The following is a 22,145-nucleotide window of genomic DNA, read 5'->3' as shown; positions in this document are numbered from 1 at the left end:
CTGCAGCAGAAATGATGCGGAGGCCAGGTGCCCAGAGCTTGCTTCGTCAGCCTTCTGTGAGCCATGTGGACACAGTAGTTTCCATCCTATGGACAGTGATGGCGGATTTTAGCATAGCATCACCACAGAGTGGATGTTTAGTAAATGATAGTTTTCTTCCTTTCTGTGCGTGTGTGTATATATATATATATATATATATATATATATATATATATAACATCTAATATTACATCTGATATATATCAGAAAACATGCACACATGTATGTATGTGTAAGAAAATAAATGTAAGTATAAAATAAAAACTTACATTTCTATAAATATTTGAAATTTATTTTTATTTCATGTATATAAGTGTATGTGCAAGTGCTACATATGTGCAGTACCCACAGAGGCCAGAAGATGGCACTGGATATCCTGGAATTGGAGTTACAGATAGTTGTGAGCCACCAATGTGGGTGTTGGGAACTGAACCTGAGTCCTCTGCAAGAGCAGCCAGTGCTCTTGACTGCTGAGCCATTGCTCCAGGGATACCCGCCCCCTCCCACACACACACCTGTTTTTTGAGACAAGGTCTTCTAAACTAGTGTCAAACTCATGAGCCTCCTGCTTCAGTTTCTTAAATATGGAGTTTCAGGCATGCACCTCTACTTAGCTGTGCTTCCCATTTTCTAAGAGAAAGGGCTTAATTGGATCCTTAAAATAACAATTATATCCCTATTTGTTTTCAGAAACACTTAATATTGGAAAATTCAGAGTAAGATGTCACCCTCTAAAATGTGAGTGTAAACATTTGATAGCATGTGGTCCCAATGATCTGCTTACTCAAGTGTGCCTCAGGCTGAGTGAGTGTCTACAGAAATGGATCCAAAGGACACGTGGAGTTATATTATACATGATATCTTTAAAAGAGTATTACACTCTTTGATGCCAGCACTCAGAAGGCAGTGGCAGGCAGAGCTCTATGAGTTCAAGGCCAGCATGGTCTACAAAATGAGCTTCATGACAGCTATAGGGTAAATATGACACTTTATCTCAAAAACTAAACCAAACCAAACAAAACAGCAACATGAATAGAGATTAAACAGATGAAGTCTTGTTTGGATTTAACTACCTAAAATTGAAGGGAAACTAGGTGAAACAGTAGGACTTGTGTCTGCAGACTCTCACAGCAAGCTATATTGCTGCCTATGTTTCTACTGTTTTATTTTGGTAGTTTAAGATGTCAGCCTCCCTTCACCCAGCTGTTGGTCTTAGCTCCACACTGAGCAGGCGCCTGCCTGTCCTTTGGCTTCCATTTCTGCTTCTGGAGTTCCTTACTGGGATTCATAGCCCAGTTGCTGGAGTCCCTACTCTTAGGTTAGGCTTTACCACGGTGCTGGGACACTGGGATAGACCAGAGTAGCTTTAGAGATTAGGAAGACTTGCATGGGAGCCAGTATCCAGCACACAAAACAAAGGCAAACACTTGGGCCTGGAGGATTTGAAAAGAAAACCCTGGTCACTGATGTTTGTGTTGAATGTTGGCTGGTAAATTGTATTGCCCCTTTTGTATTTTAAGACTATTAATCAACACTATGTTCAGTTCAGAATAGATTATTGACGTTTACCTGTATTACCTGCTGACAGATGAGTAGAAAAGCCCTTTTGAAGGGCAGTTTAAGTAAATCTTGAACAATTAGGAAATAATCTACACCATTTCCGTGTTACCCTCTTCAAGTGAGCCTTGCTTGTCTGCTTTCTGAGACCTTCCCAGTTGAGGTCATTCCATCTCGACCCTTTTCTGAACTTTTCCACCTCCCGCCACCTCCTCTGGTACCTGACTCTGTTGTCCTGAGGCTTTCTGCTTCCCCCCAGAAGCCTCTCTCCAGCACTTGCACTCTTGATGGATGGAGGTGACGATGGTCTTTGCTCTGTGTCATTTCTCACCCCGTCCTCCGTAGTGTCACTTTTGGACCTTCTACTTCATGACTACTGCCTGGGTCATGTTTCCCTCATCTCTAAACCATTCTTAACCCTTCGATCACCTCCAGTCTCCCTCAGAGAGCTTGCTACATGTAGCTTCACAGAGCACTGCTCTAGTACCTTCTCTTAGCCTTCCCATGGCTTCTCAGGGCCAATCTTAGAATCTCCTTTATTTTATTTTATATAATTATTTATTTACCTTTTGAGACAAAGTCTCAGTATGTAGCCCTGGCTGGCCTGGAACTTTACTATGTAGATCACTCTAGCCTCAAACTTAAAAAGACTTGCCTTCTGAGTGCTGGGATTCAAGGTGTGTGCCACCACGTCCAGCTGTAAAGGCTTTTTATTACAGGAATTCTTACACATGCAGAGTAGATCAGGAGGATGGGAAGCTCATTCATTCTATTTCCACAATGACCAGCTCTGGAGCCCCTGCTTCATCTCAAATATGGCTCTAGGAAGGGTATTTTTATTATTGGTGTGTGTGTGTGTATATATATGTGTGTGTGTGTGTGTGTGTGTGTGTGTGTGTGTGTGTGTGTAGTTCAGGCACATATGCGCTACACTCAGTATGTTGAGACCACAGAACAACTTGATGGAGTCATTTGTCTCCTTCCACCTTTATGTGAGTCCCAGGGATCAAACTCAGGTCCTTGGGCGTGGGCGGAGAGCATTCTACCTGATGAGCTATCTCTCTGGTCCCTAAAATGGTTTCTCAGCATCACTCATGTGTGTTATGATTTTCAATTGTCTTACAAATGTCACTATTTGGATCAGGAGCCAGGGTCCTTCACAGTAAGACTGTCTCCCCTTTCTCTCTCTCCCTCTTTCTCTTTTTGTTCCTTCCCTTCCTTGCTGCCCTTTCCCTGCCCACCTCACTTCTAGAAAGTTATTTGTTGAATATGGTACCTAGGCTGGTGTTCTCTTTCCATCCTCACATTTGCGACCACATTTGCGACTCCACACTTGGCCTACATCCTGTGGCGGATCCCTTCCCTGACCTCTCCTACCTCTGGACTCTTGCTTTTCACACAGAATCCTCAGTCCAGCCTGTCTCCGTGTATATACAAGAATGAGCAGAGAATAGGCTAAGGGAATGAGGTAGGGAGAGGTACGGCATCCAGCCATCTAGCTGCCTCAGTAGCTTCTGAAAACAAGGGCAAAGATAAGCTGAATATCATGGATACTAGGTAGGTAAGTGTCTTAGTTACAGTTCTATTGCAGTGAAGAGACACAATGCCCAAGACAACTCTTATAAAAGAAAGTATTTAACTGGGGCCTTGCTTATAGTTTAAGAGGGTTAGTCCATTATCATCATGGCATGGAGCATGGGGCATGTAAGCAGGTATGATTTTGGAGCGTCATTAGCTGAGAACTTTACCTGATCCACAGGCATCAGGCAAGGAGCCTCTGGGCCTGGCATGGGCTTTTGAAATCTTAAAACCCATCCCCAATGGCACACTTTCTTTAACAGTCTAATTCTTCTTTAATCCAGTTCTCAGTTTACCAACTGGGGACTAAATATGCAAATGTATGAGCGTATGGAGGCCATTCTCTCTTGTTTTTTTTAAGTGGAATAGGGGAATAGTGATAGAGTGCTTTCCTAGCATTCATGAAGCTTTGGGATTAATCCCCAACACCACTTGGTAATGTATTCACAAACCAAATACTTGGGAGGATCAGGAGTTCAGGGCCAGCCTTGACCCCATCTCAAATAAACAAATAGTTTATGGGGAGTTAATTGGGGTGGGTGAGATATTTGAATAAAAAGGTTCTCAAGCAAGAACAAGGCGTCTAAAAAATGGGAAGGGATGAGACAATGGAAGGGAAAAGAAAAGAACCAGTACCCTTCAGAGAAACGGAGACTAGATGGAGTTGGCAGTTAGACATAGAGGCCAAAAGCCCTGAGCTAGCGGTGTCACTTTATTCCCAGAATGCTGCTTAAAGGTTCAGGCAGCCCGATCATCGGGTACCAGGTGGCTGCTGAGAGCAGCTGCTCTGTGACCTCGAGGGTTACTCCTGGAGGCCAGCCAGAAAGGGCCTTGTTCTCTAGGCTGGAATCAAGAAGCTGGGCTTCCTTGAAAGCTGTGCCAAGATGAGGCTGTGGACACGTGCTGACAGGGGACCTGCTTGCAGGTGGCCAGTAAGCTCATGAGGCAGTGCCAGAGATGTTTCCTGGGGTGCTGAGGCTCTCCCTCTACCGAGGGAGACCTGAGAGACAGAGGACAGTTGTTTAGGTTTTGTCCAGAGCTACATGGAGGAGGCAGTGCATCCACCCTTGAGGCGGGGTGGCCTTGGAGAGTGAGTTTGGGCTGTTCTGTGCAGCACAGGGCTTACTGGCTCTCCCTCCCAGGAGGGGCAGTCCTCATGCAGTCTCTGAGAGAGAGAGCACGGGGGCTCTCTTTAGAGTTCCAAAGACCAAGGTTAGCGGAGTCACCTGTGTTCAGCCCCCTTTTCTGCACTGTGACCCCATCATATAAGCGCAGACTGAGGGCCACCTGACTGATTTCATGTTGCTAGTGAGATAAGCAGAAGTGATCAGTGTCCACCTGGTAGTTGTGCTGAGAAGGTAAGTGTACCTGTGGGACTGGGAGTTGGAGGTTTGCACCTTATGGTGGTTTTCCAGGAGGTTCAAAGAGGTGTTCCTGGCTTCCTGCGTGGTATCAAGCTCCCAGGTCAGCTTTGGCCATGGATGACTCCTGGAAGGTCATGAGCTCCTTATGTATGGTCACAGCTGATTGCTTTCTCTCTTCTTCCAGAGCTGGAACACAGCTGGCATTGGTGAAACCCTGACAGATGATCTGCCTGCCTTCAGCCTCACACCTCTCGAGTACATCAGCAATGTAAGAGCTTCTTGGGTGCCTCTGCATTACACAACTCACCCTGTCTATCTTCTGATTCCCTCTGGGCAGTCATCAGCTGGTTTGTGCTGTGTGGACCTGGTCTGGGATCATCTCCATTCAGACCCTGGGCAAACGCAGCAGAGCAATAAGTGATTTCAGATTCTAAGACACTGTTGCACCTGTTCCACTCTTCCAGCATGACCCTGAGGGTGTCAGGATTGAGTCCCCTTGGAAATTCTGTCTTGGGAAAACAAGGAACAGGTGGCCAAATTATTTTCTATAAGAAGGAAATGCCTGAAATGGGCATGAGTGGCATCATATGTCCATCTTGCCCACTTGTGACAAATGCTGTATTAGCTGTGGACTTTCCCTGAATGCCATACAAGTTTCCCCCTTGTGATTCTGCATCAACCAAGACGGTTCTGCCATCTTTGTTTTCTAGTGTACGGAAATACAATGTAATTTTCTCTTTAGACTGAAGTTATGAATGGCAACTTCCAAGTATAGTCCCTTCTTTCTCCTGGCTAAGCCATCTTTGGAGGGAGAGAAATAGAACCAGGTGCTAATCCAGATGGCAGGGCCCGAGTGCCTTTGCCAACATTAACACCTTAGTGGGCATTTGTCTATGAGCAGTAATAGGAACTCAACTTTACCTAGCGCCTTTAGTCTCACAGAGTTCTTTAGTACCCACTGCCTCATTGAAGTAGGTGGTGTTGGACTAATTTCAGGACACTGGAGCCACTGCTGAGAAGGATGTTATCTACATGGTGAAGCAGGCCTCTGTGTGTGTGTGTGTGTGTGTGTGTGTGTAAGGAAGTGTGCATGTAGAGGCCAACTAGCCACCTTATTGACCTAGAGCTAGTCTGGCTGGTTAGCAAGCCCCAGGGATCCTCCTGTCTGTTTCCTCAGCCCGGGGATTGTAGGCATGGCCCACCACACCTGGGATTGTAGGCTGTTTGCCTACATCTGGCTGTTTGCACGGGTGCCAGGGGAAGAACTTGTGTTCTCCCCTAGACTCGCGAAGCAGTGCTTCTCTGGTTGAGCCCTCCCCAGGCCTTAGTGGTTATCTCGGAGGTGTTGCCAAAACTGGTATTACCTCACACTGATGCTCATCCCAGCTCTAGTACTTTTGTCTCTCATAAGGGAACTTTTCAAGTAATTAGCTAGGTGTGTCAGTGTCAAGCTGAAAATGCTTTCTTTTGTTTCAGATTGGGCAGTACATCATGTCCCTGCCCTTGAATCTTGAGCCATTTGTGACTCAAGAAGACTCTGCATTAGAGCTGGCCTTGCATGCTGGGAAGCTGCCGTTTCCTCCTGAGCAAGGTGAGAGGACCAGGAAGCTATAGCACCTGCTCTCCAGGGATTAGTGGGCACCATAAAGACTCATGGCTCCATCTTAATATCTTGGTAGCTATAAGTCTCTTTAAATTCCCAGGGATGTAGTTGTCAAATACAGAATAGAAGAGTTGGGTTGTTGGCTCATGCCTATTATTTGAGCAAGTGGGAGGCTGAGGCAGGAGGACCACTGTAAGTATCAGGCCAGCCTGGGCTACATGGTAAGTTCCAGACTAACGTGCACTACAGAAGAATATCTTCCCCAAAAACAAAGAAAACAAAACCAAACAAAACCCAGGTATATATGTACTATAAATTGGGAATTAAGAAAGACTGAATGCCCCAAGTAGGAAAAAGAGTGAGACCAACTGGGTGAAAACAGCAACATATATGACAAATGTCAGTTAATATTTTCATTCTATAGAAGCCTTTACAGATGAATACCCACAGGGAAAGAAGAAACTATGCAAACCTGTTTTCCTTCATTCTTTTTTTAAAAATTATTTTAGCTGGACAGTGGTGGTGCACACCTTTAATCCCAGCACTTGGGAGGCAGAGGCAGGTGGGTCTCTGTGAGTTCAAGGCCAGCCTGGTCTACAGACCGAGTTCCAGGACAGCCTCCAAAGCTACACAGAGAAACCCTGTCTCAAAAACAACAACAAAAATTTTGTTTTTTGTTAAGTATGTGTGCCTGTGCCTAGGTGGGTATGTGCACTAAGTCCAGATGTTGGTGGATTCCAGAGACGTCGGATCCCCTTGGAGCTAGAGGCACAGATTGTGAGCTGCTCCATCTGGGTGTCCTCTGCAAGACACAGTATGTGTTCTTAACTGCTGAGTCATCTCTCGGGACCTTCATTCTTACCAATATTAAATATAAACTCACACATGGCATCCTCAGCATCTGTGGGCAGTTGAAGACATTCATAAAACCCGAGACACATGTATAATGTTATTAATAACTGAAAATGGAAATGGGATTGTCAAATTGTGTTTGGAGCAGCCCTCTGCATTTGTGGGTTCCACACCTGTGGATCCCACCAACTGAGACCAGAAACAATTGAGAATGCCATTTCATGAGGACTAAACACTCACTTTTTCATTGTCTGTATTCTCTAAATAAAACAATGCTCTATTTACACAGCACTCACCTTGCCCTGGGGACTATAAGCAATGCAGAAATGATTTAAGTAAGTATGCAGGAAGATATATGTAGGTGATACAAAAAGACTACATCATCAATAAGGGGTTGAAATTTTTCATACCTTTTAGATCAGGAATTCTGCTAGATATGCTAATAAAATAATGAGTAGAACTTTGAATATTCATCTCAGAATTAAAGCAGAACATGGAAAAAGATGAGAAACTGTCAACACTGCTGTAAAGATCGGGGACTTAGTTCAGTGGCGGGGCACTTGCTTCCCACACACTATGAGACTTAAGCTGTGGGTTCTATCTCTAGTAGGGAGAGAAAACATTGTTTTCTCTGATAGATCCATAATGTGGAATGCTATGCAACCATTAACATATGAAAGAATTGGAGCTGGAGAAATGGCCGAGCAAACCCTTACTGTTAATCATAGCACCTTGGTTTGGTTCCCAGCACCTATGTGGCCTGTAACTCAAGTTCCGGAGGATCTGATGCCCTCTTCTGGCCTCTGTGGGCTACTGCATATACATGGTGCACACAGGCTCTTGCAGGCTCACATATATGCACATAAATAAAAACCAAATAGCCATTGTAAAAATATGAGAGACTACTCAAGAACTTAGATGTTGTTAGCATATTAAGTATGAAGAACAGTGATGATATATGTACTGTGATTCTATTTTAAAAACTTACTGGAAATATAAGTGCAGGAAGACCAGAGCACTTTAGCCCATCACTGTGAACTGGTATATCCAGTTTGGAAACAGTATTTCTGATAAAAGTGACAATGTACTCACCCTTTGGCTTGTCTAAATACAGATCCTAGAGCCTCTTCCTTGTGTGCCTCACATATGTCTGTAAGAATCTGCCTGGTAGCTTGCCAACAACCCCAGCCTGGAGCCAACCCACGTGTCCGTTGCCAGAAGCGTGGACACAGGTGGTACAGTGGCCAAATGAAATAATATGCAGCATTAAAATGAGTGAGGCTAGCTGGGCATGATGGCACTTGCCTTCAGTCCCAGCACTCTGGGTGTGCAGAGGCAGGTGGAGCTAGACACATTGGGAAGCATGTGTGAAGGTCCATGCAGAGGCTTCAGGGCAGGCGAGAGACCTGCTTCATCTGGGATGGCTGATGTGCCTACAGAGGTGTGCAGAAGTTCACATACCTCTGGCAAGGGCGTTTTTCTTGTCCAGGGAAATGTTTCATAGATGCTGACTATACAGTTTTCTAAAACATATGTAATGTCCACTGCCTCAGTCTCTCAAGTGCTAAAATTACAGACTTTAATGTGCATCATATGTTCTACCGTATTTATGATGTGGCTTATAGTTTAGACAAGAAAACGGAAGGTAAGATCCTGTTGATGGAATGCAAATTGGTGAAGGGTTATGAGGGCCTCTCTGTTCCTCTTCAGGGAACACAGGTGTTTAGGAGGAGGATTATTCTAAAACTGTTTGCTACAGGGAAAAAACTCACCTGATCTCAATGATAATTACTAACATAGTAAGTATCTTGTGATGTGGTTTTAGGTGTTTTTCTGTTGCCTTATTGCTGTGGCAAAACACCATGCCAAGGCAACATAAAAACAAGCATTTAATTTGGACACTCATGGTTCCAGGTGGTTAGAGTCCATGACCATCCTGGTTGGGACCATGGCACCAGGCAGGCATGGTGCTGGAGCAGAAACTGAGAGCTTACATGCTGAGCCAATAAGCATGAGTCAGAAAGAGAGGGATAACTCAGAATGACAGATTTTTAAAACCTCAGAGCCTTCCTCCAGCAACATACCTCCTCCAACAAGGGTACCTCCTAATCCTTCTCAAACACTTCTACCTTCTGGGGCCTGAGCATTCAAATATATGAGCCTATGAGGGCCATTCTCATCCAAACCACCACAGATGTCTTCATAATTATTGATTTTATTCATCAAAGAGAGTTAAAACCAGTAGCACTTAATAGATAAGATCTTCAGAAATATTAAGAAGAAAAAAGTGAGATGTGAACTAATACTTTGTTTTCCTTATCTCATGCCTTTTCTTCTGTGAAAGCACTCAAAATAGATCTAGATTTCCAAGTGGTCAGCCTTCAACTCATGTACATAGGAGCAACATTTAATGACTTAGTAGGTTATGTGAATGTGTGACAAAAATTATTAAGGATCATAAATTTGAAAAGGATTGGGAGAGAGAGAGGGGAGGAATTGGAGGTGTGTAAATGATGTAAATACAACATCCAATGTGAAATTCTCAAAAATAAAAACAAAATTCTTAATATAACAGCAAAAGAGAACAGGTCTAGGGAAATGCATAACGAGGGTGCAGTGGCTGCTCTAGATGAGGGTGAGTTAGTTATATGATGGACGTTTATCTGTCTCCACTGTACTTGAATTATCTGCATTTTTCAAATACCTAGAATATAGCTTTCCTTTTAAAACATATTTTAACGTGTATTTGTGTGTGCCTGTGTGTGGGTATGTGCACTTGAGTGCAGGTATCCTTGAAGGCTGGAAGAAGGCATCAGATCCCCTTGTTGAAGGTAGAGTTGGTTGTGAGCCAGCTGATGGGTGCTGGGAAACCAGGTTCTCTGCAAGAGCAATAAGTACTCCTAATCTCTGGGCCATCTCTCCAGCCCCAAGAACATATTTCTTTATTGTGTATAAAACTAAGCACACACCAAAATGGTGATAATCACTGAGGGATGGTGATGTCATGCATATCATTTTTATTTTCATATGTTTACCAGTGTACTTTTCTCTTATATATCTACTGAACCTTTTCTTTTGAAGTAAATGCTTCTCTCATATAATACATCCCAGCCACAGTTTCATCTCCTTTATCTTTTTGATACTGGGGATCCAACTCAGGGCTGTGCATCCTAAGCATTCATCTACCACTTGTATGATTCCCGAGAAACTGCCCCTCATCCCCTGTACTCACAAGTGCCTCACTTTGGCCCCAGCACAGCCGTCTCCTGAGATTGCAGCTTTGGTGTTTGTCTGCTACATCCCTTTTCCATATATTATTACGAGTCGTTATGTGTGGCTGTGGTTCTCACAGCAGCTCCATGAAACAGGGCTCCAGTAACAGGTGGTCAGTGTTGTCGAGAGGCTGGGCCCTCAGCTCCCTGGAGGTAGAGATGTCTTGAGACTCAGTCTTGGTTCTAGCATGGCCCCTGTCTTATGCATTGCCTCTTTGCGCCCTTAGTGCCCTCCTCTATCTTTGTGTGGAGGCTCTCATCTCTTGGGGTCCTCTCCTGCCTGAAGAAGTCCTGGCCTCTATGGCTTGATTTGGTTCCCAGGTTCCCAGGCTTGTGGGGAGTTTGGGTAGCCGTACCAGTTAACTCCTTTTCTGGGCTCTCCTTGTCCCTGGCCAGTATCAGTGGACCCATAGGTTCCTTGTTCTGTCGTTTCCCATGCCTGTTCCCCACTGTGTTCATTAGCTCCCTGGCACATTATGGTGTGTAGCCCTTACTGGGAGCCAGGACACTAAGAGGCAACTTTTTCTGAGCATCTTTTATATTTCTCTGTGACCTTCTTTCTATTTCAGGGGATGAACTGCCTGAGTTGGACAATATGGCTGACAACTGGCTAGGCTCCATTGCCAGAGCCACCATGCAGACCTATTGTGATGTGATCCTGCAGATACCAGAGGTGACCCCACACTCCACCAAGCAGCTGGCTACAGACATTGGTAAGTGCCCATGGGTTGGGCAGGAAGAGAGAAGCAGTTTCAAGTTTGACTTCTCTCTTGACCTCCAGGAATGTTAGTTCAAAGCTCCTCCTAATTTCAGTTCTAGAGTTGACTGTGAAGCTGGGTGGAAGGGATTCGGAAAGCCATGGAGGTGAACCTTTCTGGGGGCTTTGCTGAGATCCATTGGAGTGAGCCAGGCAGCCTGGCCCTGCCTGGTCTTTTACTCACTGACGTAGTAATTACTAACCTAACTAACATTGGGGAGTGCTTACTGTGTAGCAGGCATGTCAGGCACGAAGCAAGCATTCATCCATTGTGTTATGCAATCCTGTAGGTAGGTGATGTTGTATGACAAGGCCACATCCTAGGCTCCTGTATGGTCCCCATCAGAATGCTGTCCTGCCCCAGGTCAGAGGGCATGGATTTCCCATTCCCTTCTCCTGGGGTTTTAAGTAGTCTGGAGAGAGGGTGGAGGAGCCTTAACAGTCAGCTCCCCTGGGACCCATCCCAGCTCTGACCTGGGTGACTAGAGTTGAGCCAGGTCCCACTTCTGTTTGTTTTGCTAATGAAGAATTAGAAGCAAGGTTCAGCCTTTGGGGTTCCAGAGTGGTGTATGATGAGGCCAGCCCACAATCCAGCTGACCTGTGTCACTCACTCTGCTCGTTTCAGTCTGCCTTTGGGTCTTCCCCAGAGGTGTCACCCACCTTTCAGTGACTTTCCTAGGCACAAACATTCGGAGATGGATCAGGAAACTCAGATGCCCTTCGGTATGCTGGTACAGGCGAGAGCGTGGAGGGGCCACCTGGAACAGGGCAGTGGTGGTGGTGGGCCATGAGAATCTGGGATTGTCCTAGAGTTGAGTGGTCCCTGTTATTCCTTTTCTTCCCTCCATGCTTACTCAGCCTCCTGAACATGTACTGTGTGCCAGCTGCAGTGCTAAGGAGAGCATACAGTAGGGAGTAGAGTGAGGGTATGGAGTGAGGTTGAGAGCTGGGAAGGATGCTGAACACTGAGGCCTGTGGCAAGGAATGGGAGACATTCAAATTAAGTATTCATGCAATGTACAATACTGCTGGCCAGACACAATGTCAAGGTGGACTGGGGCCTCCTGGTTTTACCATTGAGCTGGGCCTGCCCTGGAGTTCAGGTCTAGACAGAGAAGACATGACCCCAGGTAGCAATCAGAGGGTCAGGAGGACCAGGGGTGGCTTGGGTGGTGCTGCCCCCTCCAGGCCTTCCGAGCAGAAAGAGGGAGAAGGGGGCATGATGTGCCTATGCAGTGATCCCTCCAACACAACGGTTACTTTTAAGGCCTCTGTCCCACCTCACCTCCGTCCCTGACTGCGTGGGCAGGGTTGGTAAAGGGTGGCACTCCTGGCTGCAGCTGGGTGTTCCATTCTGACAGTGCTGCCCGAGATGTCAGGTGGTTAGAATCTGGGGCTGCTTTTTAGAATGACTGATCCCTAGAGGTCTGTGTCTCTTTCTTGTGACAGGGTCTCACTGTGCATGTAGCCCTGGCTGTGTAGGCAGACTTGAACTCACAGAGCTCCACTGACCTCTGCCTTTTGCATCTAAAGATGTGTCCCACCATGCCCAGCTAGGGGTCTCTCTTCACTATCATGTCCAATTTGATCTGGGTTTGGCTAATGAATCTGTTTTGACTAGATCTCAGGAGTGAGCAGAGAAATGGAGCCACCACCCTGAAACCAGGCTTGTGTTCAGTGTGAGGTTCCTGGGGGAGGCTTTGCTTGTTCAGCAAGCCCATGTTTCCCACCGCCTTTGCTTCTCCACATGGGGGGGGGATGGGGTGAGGGGGAGGCCAGCTGCCTTTTACACTGATGCTAGAGGGAGAGGGGCCTGAAAGCTGGCAATGCTGGCTGGTTAGAATTCCAGGGTTCACAGGTCATACCCATAGTCCCCAGGAAAACCTGCCTGCAGGAGGAACAAGGAAGCGCCGAGAATTTGGGAGGGCCTTGGGGGCCCCATGTACTGCACTGCTGAGCCTGTCTCTTCTTCACCTACAGACTATCTGATCAATGTGATGGATGCTCTGGGCCTGCAGCCATCACGTACCCTCCAGGGAATTGTGACACTCTTGAAGGCCAAGCCTGAGGAATACAGACAGGTCAGCAAAGGCCTGCCACGCCGCCTTGCGGCCACAGTGGCTGCCATGCGTGGTGTAAATTACTGACCAGTTTTGAGAAGATGGTCCAGGACAGGGTCAGGGCTGTGTCTGAAGCCCCAGTGACTCTCAGAGTGGCTCTGTTCTCGGCATTGATGGGGCAGTGTGTGTGGAACATGCTTTCCCATCTTAGAAGCCAGGCGTGGTAGTGCATGTCTGCAATCCTTGGGAGGCCGAGACAGGAGGATTGCCGTGAGTTTGAGGCCATCCTGGGCTAGCATGAGACCCAGCATCTACAAGGAGACAGCTGTAAATGAGAGTAATGTATTATTTATCAGAGAGGACTTTCCAGATGATTTTATAAATAAATATCTTAAAAGTGGTCTTAATAAATATTGCAATGGGGTGAAGGCTGTTTCCTTCTTCTCTGGGGATGTCTTGAGTGCCCACACTCTGAGCAGGGCCTGAGAACACCGGGGTAGGGAGGGCTGTGAAGGAGCCGGGGCTTCCCCAGTGCAGAGGGAACAAAGGAGGAAGAAACAGTGAGCAGGTAAGCAAGAAGGCAGGGCACAAGTGCTAGGAAGAGGCTGTCAGGCGGGAGAAGGTGGGCAGGATGACTGGAGAGGAAGGCAGCCGGCGTTCGGGTCAGAGAGGAGCGGGCCAAGTCAGTCAGGTCTTCAGGTTATAGTGAGAAGTTTGGCTTCACCCTCCCCTTTTTAATTTACAGGATGATGCAAATTACATCCCTCCCCCCTTTTTGTGTTTTTTTTTTTTTTTTTTTTTTTTTTTTTTTGTTGTTTTTTATCTTTTTGGTCCATTGCATCTGTACTTGTCAAGGCTGTTTGGCTTATATGTAACAGAAAATAGCATTGCCTAAATGACTTGAGTCAAGAGGAATTAATTTTTCCACAACGAGAAGTCAGAGGGTGGGAGCTCCAGTAGCTGACGTACAACCCGGACAGAGTAGGGACCTTTGCCAGTGTTCATGGCAGGTGACCCTGGCAGTGTGACTGTCACACCTACATGTTCAGGGCAAGACCACGGGATGGGTTGGAGAAACGTGGCTGTCCCTTCTACCAGGTAATCATCAATGCACCACCAGCCCCTGCTGACTTTTAGGTCATATTGGCCATTTCTTAGTTGTAAGGTATGGCCCCAGCTTCAAGGGGTGCTGGGAAAGTGGGGAAGAGGACCTGCTTTGGTATTTCTCAAGCTTGGCTCTTTAGCATTTTTAATCTAATAACTTTGCTGGGAAACTGTTCCTTACATCAGCCTGATTTCTGTATACTAGCACCAGGCATATAACTCTCACTGGGACAACCAGGGATTACCAGAAGGGCAAATCTGACAGGGAAACACCAGTTAGATCAACCAGGATTTATCCTCTGGGTTGGTTACTTATTATTTAGTGTCATTGGGGATCTAGTCACAGTCTCATGAATAATAGGCAAGCTGTGTCCCAGCCTTTCTTATTTTAGTTTGAGGTGATGTCTTACAAAGTTGTTTAGGCTGATCCAAACTTGCTTTGTAGCCCAGACAAGCCTTGAACTTGTGACTGTATTTGCTCAGCCTCTCAAAGAAGTGGCCTGTACTACCACATCTGACTTATTTCTTACTTTGTAGCCTGTGCTAGCCTCAAACTTACTGTTTTCATGCCTCAACCTCCCAAGTGCCGGGTTTAGGAACATACACAACCATGCCTGGCTAAAATCAGCTGCTTCTCAGCAAGAAAATGAGAGCAACAATCGTGCTCTGCAAGGGCTGCTTGTCAGAATTAAGTTCAGCTAAGGTCCCAAGGGTGAAGCTTTACTCTTGCTGGGGTCTCTCAGAGAAGCCCATTACAGCCTTGGGAGGCATAGGCTGGTATCTCTAATCTAGAGAAGTTTGGGGACTTCCCAGGCCAACTGCCTTGTGGCAAGCTAGAATTAAAAGCAAGCCTAGTGATAATAGATACACATAACCCAGTGCCAGGGTGCCTTCTTAGTGCACTGTGTGGGAGGTGCATGACCTAGGTGACACATGCTCTGGGAGGCATGTGGCCTGGGAGGCACACCGAGTGGGGACATTTAATCCCAGCAGGTCAGCTTGCTTGTGCCACCCTGTGGAGTGGCAAACCACACCCATGAGGCTACCAGGGCTAGCATCTCACTGAGACTATCCTTATACCTTGTGAATTAGTTTGGCTGGCATGGACAATAGTATCAGCTGTGACCTTGCCCTAAGAAAAATACTTTGGTTTCTTATGGGTTGATCATGGACTCCCTGGCAGGAGTCAAACCTGCAAGAGGTGAGACCTGGAAGCATAGAAGGTCACAGGTACTGCTGGTAGAACACACTTGTGGTTGGGCCCGTGAAAAACATTAGGCTTTAGAAGGACAGCCTGGGACTGATTCAAGGAAAGCCACTCCCTCTTTGTGCCAGATTCCAAGGCCCCATGATGGTTCCCAGCTCTTATTTAGACCACCCAAAGAGTCACTGAGATACAGTGGGAGCAATGACTTATGGCAAGTTCACGTTCATTGTCGCATTCATAGTCTCCAGGGTCTTAACCTAGCTTACCTTCTGGAGATGAAGTAGAAATCATACATTGTCAGCAGGGCATTGGTGGCACATGCCTTTAATCCCAGCAATAGGGAGGCAGAGGCAGGCAGATCTCTATGAGTTAGTTACAGAGTTAGTTCCAGGACAGGTTCCAAAACATTACAGAGAAACCCTGTCTCGAAAAACCATAAATAAATAAATAAATAAAATAAAAATCTTACATTGTCTTGGCTCATGGAGTCCTGGAAGGTAGAACATTTAGATCAGGCACAGGGTGGCTAGACAGATCAGAACTACCTTAATAACGGGGCCATTGAAGCTCTCATCCTGAAGCTCACCCCTACCATCACCTGAGAGTGAGGACAGCAACCTAGTTCCAGTGTGGATTCAGTCTTGCTCATCTGCAGCTGGCTCCTAAGTGTCTGTGAGCAGAACCTCTTCTAGAGTCAGTGGCTTCCCTTCCTTCATGGATTCTCCCAGAACAGCTAGTTGATGTCTTCCATCCCTAGTCACAGCCTGGGCTGTATGAGACATTGTCTCAAAAACAAGGGCTGGAGAGATGGCTTAACAGTTAAAAGCACTGGGTGCTCTTCCAGATGACCTAGATTTGAACCCTAGCACCCAGCTGGCACCTCACAACCTCGGTTCCAGGGGCATCTGATGTCCTCTTCTAATGTCTTCGGGAACTACGTGTACATGGCACACAGGCATACACAAACCAAAACACTCATACACATGAAATAAACATACACCCCCAATCCCAATAAACAGGTTTATTTAGTTCAAGGTTCTGGAAGTTGGTAGTCCAAGACTGAGAGATCACATTCAGATGTCTTGATGTGGCAGAAATGTCATGTGGTGAGACTAAGCTTTCTCTCCTTTATGATGATACTAAATGCAGCTCCTCAAGGTGGCTCTCGAGGCAGAGGCTCGAGAAGGAGAGAACTGACTGTTGCAAGTTACCCTCTGACCTCTGCATGAGTTCTGTGCTCTACTCACTGTGACATGCTCCAGCACACACACACACGCACACGCACACACACACACAAGCCAGTAACCACCCACTCTGATAACTTTAATCCCATTTATCACCCGATTCTGACAACTCCGAATACTATCACCAGAGTATTTTCTGGGTCTTTTGTTTGCTTGTTTTGGTACTGGGAACACACCTTCCATGTGTTGGACAGGCACTCTACCACTGAGTTTTATTCCCAACTTAGCATATGATAGGAATATTAATTTTCAACATGAGTTTCAGAGGAGCTTTTCAAGCCATGGTAGTCACTTACTAGAATAGTGATTGTGGGTGTTTTTGCCTCTTCAAGTCTCCATTTACTTACCTGCTAAATAGGATATTGTGAGCCAAGAGTGGTGACATGCCTTTAGTCCCAACACTCAGTAGGCAGGGATAGGCAGAGCTCTGTGATTTCAAGGCCAGCCTGATTTACATAGGGAATTTTAGGCCAGCCGAGCCTATATAGTGAGACCCTGTCTCAAAACAAAAACAAAAACAAACAAACAAAAAAAAAAAAAACAAAAAAATTAAAGGTTTAAAGTGACATATTACTGCTCCCAGGTTGTGGGGATGAAATAAAATGAGAATTGCACAGTACTCAGCATGAGGGTCAAGGGAATGCTTCATTCAGTAGAGTGTTTGCCACAGGAGCAAGGGGACTTGGATCCCCAGCACCCACATCAAAACAATACAAAACAAAACAAGATTGGGTACAGTGGCCTGGGTCTGTAACTACTGCACTGGGTTGGAAACAGAGAACTAGGTTGGAGATCCCTGGAACTCACTGGCTGGCCAGCCTACCCAGTCTGTGAGCACTAGGTTCAGTGAGGTGGAGGGAATCATGGGAGATACCTGACACTGACTCCGGCTTTCATATGTATGTAAACTCAACATGCACCCACCACATACACACACTACCACTATTAAAATGATGACGTACTCAGCATGGGGTCTGGCACATGATGGGAATTACTTGATGTCCTTTAGTTGTTTAGCAATGACAGTAAGCAGTGATGGTACATGTGTTGAGGGCTGCTGATAATAAAAGATGGAGTCACCACTAGGTGACTCCAGTTGCAGCCTAGCTGGGCTGCAGGAACTAGGAGACCCAGTGTTCCCCAAACAGCCTCTAGCTTGACCCAGGTGTGGCAGTGGGGCCTTGATGGCAGGCGAAAGAGTCCAGCTGATCATCCACCAGGCTAGACCCTCAGACAGCAAGCAGGCTCTGTAGCCAGATCTCCTTCCTCACTGGGACTTGGCAGGTGGCAGTGGGTGTCTGTGATTCAGCCACCTGTATCTGCCAACACCTTGCTTTCTTTATGAGAAGTCAACACACTTGCCAAATTTAACAGCAAGGATCTAGGCCATTCACTTAAGTTTGTGTGTGAAAGAAACAAATGACTGATTCATATAATACATCCCAACTGTTATTGTCTCCCTGAAATTGGTTTAACTAAGGGATCTGAATTTTGGTTGGCACCCCTAGGCACCAGGCCCAACTTGCCTCACTGTGATTTGCTGGGTGTGAAGGTCTGCTGATCTGAGGTTAGCCAGCTCCTTGACCTTGCTGATTGGCTCAGAGATAGGCATATGACCCAGTCAGGGACCAATGAGTGTCAGCCTGAAGCAGGTATTCAGAGAGACCTCCAGAGGCCCCCAGAAGCAGAGACTGAATTATTTGGGATGCTTGAGAGCATTTATTTGTTTTGTGTGGTGTGTTTGTTTTGGTTTCTTGAGACAGTCTCACTGTGTAGTCCAAGCTGGTCTTGAACTCAGACCTTCCTACTTTGGCCTTCCAAGTGCTGGGATTACAGATATCTGCCCTCCATCCCCATGACAGGTTTTGCTTAAATCAGTTTGAGGTTTATTTAGTTATTTTTGTTTGTTTGTTTTTCCTACCTATCTGTGCAACCTAAAGAAATAGGTTGGGTGGCACTGGAAAGGTCCTTGGGACAATGCTTTGGGGACAACTTGGAAGGAAGTACACGATTCCCAAGCTAGAGCTGCTCCTGGCCTGCCTGACAGCAAGGGCAGCATGCTTGCCCTTTCCACACCCCAGAATGCTCCAGGCCACCCCAGCTACCTACCAGGATAAAGAGCAAATGTCCATTCAGTGTTTTCCCTCTTTATTTTCTAAACAAAGCGTGTGCTCCCCTGACAAGCCTTCTTATCCAATGCTCCCTCCCCATGACCTGCAGGACGCCTGCCCCCCACCCCCACACTGTTAACAGGTCGACCAAGGCTGACTAGGGCAAGGTCACTGATTCTGGAGGACTGAGATGGTGCCACACACAGAGGGAAGTGACCGATCACCAGGAGAGGGACTCCAGGGGTCTCTGGAGCCTGTCTATTAGGTCAAAAGGCAACACAGAGCAAAGAGTGTGGGGAGTATGGGCAGGAGCCAGGCAAGGTTACAACTTCAGTATACTGGGACCAGCATCTTGACCTTACGGGCTCCTCAGCTTGGGGTTAACCAGTCACTGCTGGCTTCTCTAGAGGGACATGGGCTCTGGTGTGGGCACCTGTGTTCCTGGCTCTTTGGATGAAGCCTAATAAAACGAGGCCCTGGCAGCGGCTGTAACTTTGCAGTCTCAAGTTCGTCAGCCGCTAGGAGGGGTGTGGTCTAGATAGCCTCAACCTCGCTGTCAGACTCCAAGGTGTCCAGTGGCTGCAGCCTTAGGGAGTCATAGTTGGGGGGTGGGGTGCCTGGGATGGGCAGGGTCTGCTGGTCAGGGTAGACCTCGGCATGGGGACTGTGGTTGGTTGTGTCCGGCTGGAAGCCGAAGTTGGTGTGGGCCTCTACCAGCTCAGCCACGGTGGGCGGTGGCCCAGTGTATGGAGCCTGTGGCCGCTTCCTGCGCAGGCCTTTGCAGGAGACCACGAGCTTAATGATGGTGATCCAAATGAAGTCAATAATGATCTCCCCAAACTCGATGAGGCACAGCACTGAGCCCCCCATCCAGAAGCCAAACTGGCCCCCCAGGTTAGAGAGCAGCCACACGATCTGTAGAGAACAAGAAAATGAGGGCCCCAGTCTGCCCAGCTTTAGGGGCCCTAATACCCACCTAGGGACTCAGGGATCCATGAGGCAGACACCCACCCACACACTCACATTGTTGGCTGGTGATTCCTCAATGGTGCGGTAGTTGAACTCTTGGAAGTAGATATTGAGCTTGACAACACCTTTCCTACAGGAGGCAGCAAGGCAGGCTGGGATCGTAGTTTGCCCTCCTTCCCAGGATGGGTGCATGCATGTGTCCATAGGAAGGGCCCTCCAAGGCACCCTGTCCACCTCCAAACCAGACCTGGTGGTACCGCCCCTTCCCACTTAAACTGGACCTCAGTGCCCAGCACTTGTCTTGACTTTCTTTTTCATCCCCATGACTGCCATTTTCCCAAAGGGCCTCTGGCCTGAGACGGTCTAAAGGTCCTCTGAAGCTCCTCTCTGGGCCTAGGGTAGGCCGGCCCATGAGCCACTCATCTAAGAAGTGTGGCAGCCTCGAGCAGGATGACCGGGGGTTGAGAGGATGACTGGAGTGGTTCCCCATTACTTTGGGGGTCCCTGGAAAGGCTGGGCTGTCTCATTTCTTCAGACCTTTTCCAGACTCCAACCTGCTGCCGTCTGCCCCCCACCCCCACCCTGTAACTTGGCCTCTTCTTGACTGGGAGTGGCTCTTCTCAAATGTCACCTGTTCACAGACCTCCCTGTCTCTCAGTCACACCGAGGCTTCTCCCTGTTCCTAAAGGAGATGGGGCTCATGCAAGACACTCTTGGCTGGAAGCCCTTCCTGTATCTCAGCTCAAGGTTCCTGGTAGTGTAGACCTTGCCTGTCCTGCCCTCCGAGTGTTGAATGGATGCAGACATGGAGGAGGTGGTGGTAGGTGTGTGGGTAGATGAGGAAAAGACAGAAAGATGGGAGTTGGCGAGACAGCTCAGCATGTGAGCTGCTTGCCGCAAAAGCCTAATGGCCTGAGTCAATCCCAGGAACCCACATAAGGGTGGAGGGAGAGAAGTGACTCCATAGAGTTGTTCCCAACCTTCACGTGCACACCACGGCATGTGTGCGCTACACACTTGTATACCACACACAGGATAATGTTTTTTCAAGAGTGGGAGATGTGGTCTTGGAGAAGGTGCTAAGGTGGAAAATAACCCTTCTTCCATTAGACTCTGAGCCCTCAGCTGCCTATCTTCCTTCTTCCTCCTCTAGTCTTGCACTGGATTTTAACAGCAAAAGGAATTTGGGCAGCCGTTCCATGTGTAAACCCTGCCCCAGGCTCTGGTTCCTCCCTTTTCTGCCTTTGCCAGCCCTGGCCACATTCCATCCTCACCTGCTCAGGGTGATATTTGCGCTCTGGTCCCGCTCCTGAGATAGGACATGGAAGATCCAATCCTAGAACCCAAGAGGCAGCTGAAAGAAAGGGATGCACACAGAGCAGCCCGGCCCCTTCCAGAAGTCTGAGCCTTGAGTTGGGAACAGTGCAGCTCTCAGAGAAGCCAGGCTGTTGTCAGAAAGAGGAGCTCAACTCTCTAGATGTCTTGTCCCCAGGCAGGTACTGTCTCAGGCTCGTTCCCATTGCTGCCCATAGCGCTTGCTGTTCTTTCTGCTCAGAATCCTCCCTGCTCTGCCTGGGCCAGCTCTGCCCCTGGCTATGGCTCTCATGCACCTCCATAGAGAGGCCTTCCCTGACCTGCCGACTATGCGCTTTCCCTTGCTGTTCACCCCTGTTGTTCCTGTCTGTCACAGCCATGACTTTGAAGTGATCTTTCTCTATGTGTGTCTCCCTGACTGGGCTGTGGACTTGGTAAAGGGAAGACTATGCCTGCCCCTGGCATAGTGCCTGGGAGAATGCAGGTGGAGTGGAAAGAAGGGAGGGAGGGATGGGAAGAAGGGGAGACAGATGGAGGAAGGGATGGAGAAATGGATGGAGGGAAAGAAGGGTGGATGGGGAGAGAGGGAAAAGACTCTAAAGTCCCAGACTTGTTCTCAACCCAGAGACAGAGGAGTACGGGAGCCTGGCCTTCTGCCGTCTCACCTCAGAGGCTTCGGAAGGCCAGTCAGCCATGGAGATGGTCATCTTATACTGGGTGTCACTGGAATAGAGAAGCCAGCCCTGTTGCTGTCCTCACCCGGGCCCTCCTCACCAGCACCTGTGGGTCCCCTGTGCCACACTCACTTGCAGGACTCCTTGCACATGCTGAGGCAGGTCTCTCTCTGGGCCACACTCATCTGTAGGCTTAGGTAGCAGTAGGCTTCATGGGAGAGAAGGAGGTGGTCAGGAGCCAGGGGGGCTGCTTCTGGGGGTCCTCCCTCCCCCAGTGAGCCTCTGCTCTCCTCCTAGATCACCTAAGGGAGACTCAATCCAAGTCCCCCATCACTAAGATCACTGCCCCACCCCCACCACACCCCTGGCTCTCTTGCCTCAGTGCAGCAAGGGGTCCTGTCCCTAAATATCCTAAGCGCAGCTCAGCAGGTCAGAGTGT

The 22,145-nt window shown here is 47.7% G+C and overlaps 2 protein-coding genes across 2 annotated transcripts in view; one reads left to right on the top strand and one right to left on the bottom strand.

Moving 5' to 3' along the window:
• Cog7 (component of oligomeric golgi complex 7) overlaps positions 1-13,507 on the top strand; it is a 61,064-nt gene extending 47,557 nt beyond the window's left edge. Inside the window, exons 14-17 of the mRNA XM_051192857.1 lie at positions 4,723-4,806; positions 6,015-6,129; positions 10,835-10,978; positions 13,004-13,507. Of these exons, the coding sequence (XP_051048814.1) occupies positions 4,723-4,806; positions 6,015-6,129; positions 10,835-10,978; positions 13,004-13,170 (510 nt within the window). The 3' untranslated portion in view covers positions 13,171-13,507. The remainder of the gene's footprint in view (positions 1-4,722; positions 4,807-6,014; positions 6,130-10,834; positions 10,979-13,003) is intronic.
• Positions 13,508-18,772: 5,265 nt separating this feature from the next.
• The window catches only part of Scnn1b (sodium channel epithelial 1 subunit beta), a 54,356-nt gene continuing 50,983 nt past the window's right edge, over positions 18,773-22,145 (bottom strand). Inside the window, exons 9-13 of the mRNA XM_051192856.1 lie at positions 21,839-21,914; positions 21,698-21,755; positions 20,993-21,054; positions 19,773-19,848; positions 18,773-19,664 (exon numbers count right to left, since the gene is read on the bottom strand). Coding sequence (XP_051048813.1) covers positions 19,284-19,664; positions 19,773-19,848; positions 20,993-21,054; positions 21,698-21,755; positions 21,839-21,914 — 653 coding nt within the window. The 3' untranslated portion in view covers positions 18,773-19,283. The remainder of the gene's footprint in view (positions 19,665-19,772; positions 19,849-20,992; positions 21,055-21,697; positions 21,756-21,838; positions 21,915-22,145) is intronic.

The sequence above is a fragment of the Phodopus roborovskii genome, unplaced genomic scaffold (assembly GCF_943737965.1).
Source record: "Phodopus roborovskii unplaced genomic scaffold, PHOROB, whole genome shotgun sequence".
Taxonomy (NCBI): Eukaryota; Metazoa; Chordata; class Mammalia; order Rodentia; family Cricetidae; genus Phodopus; species Phodopus roborovskii.
This window is presented reverse-complemented; position numbering and strand designations above follow the sequence as displayed.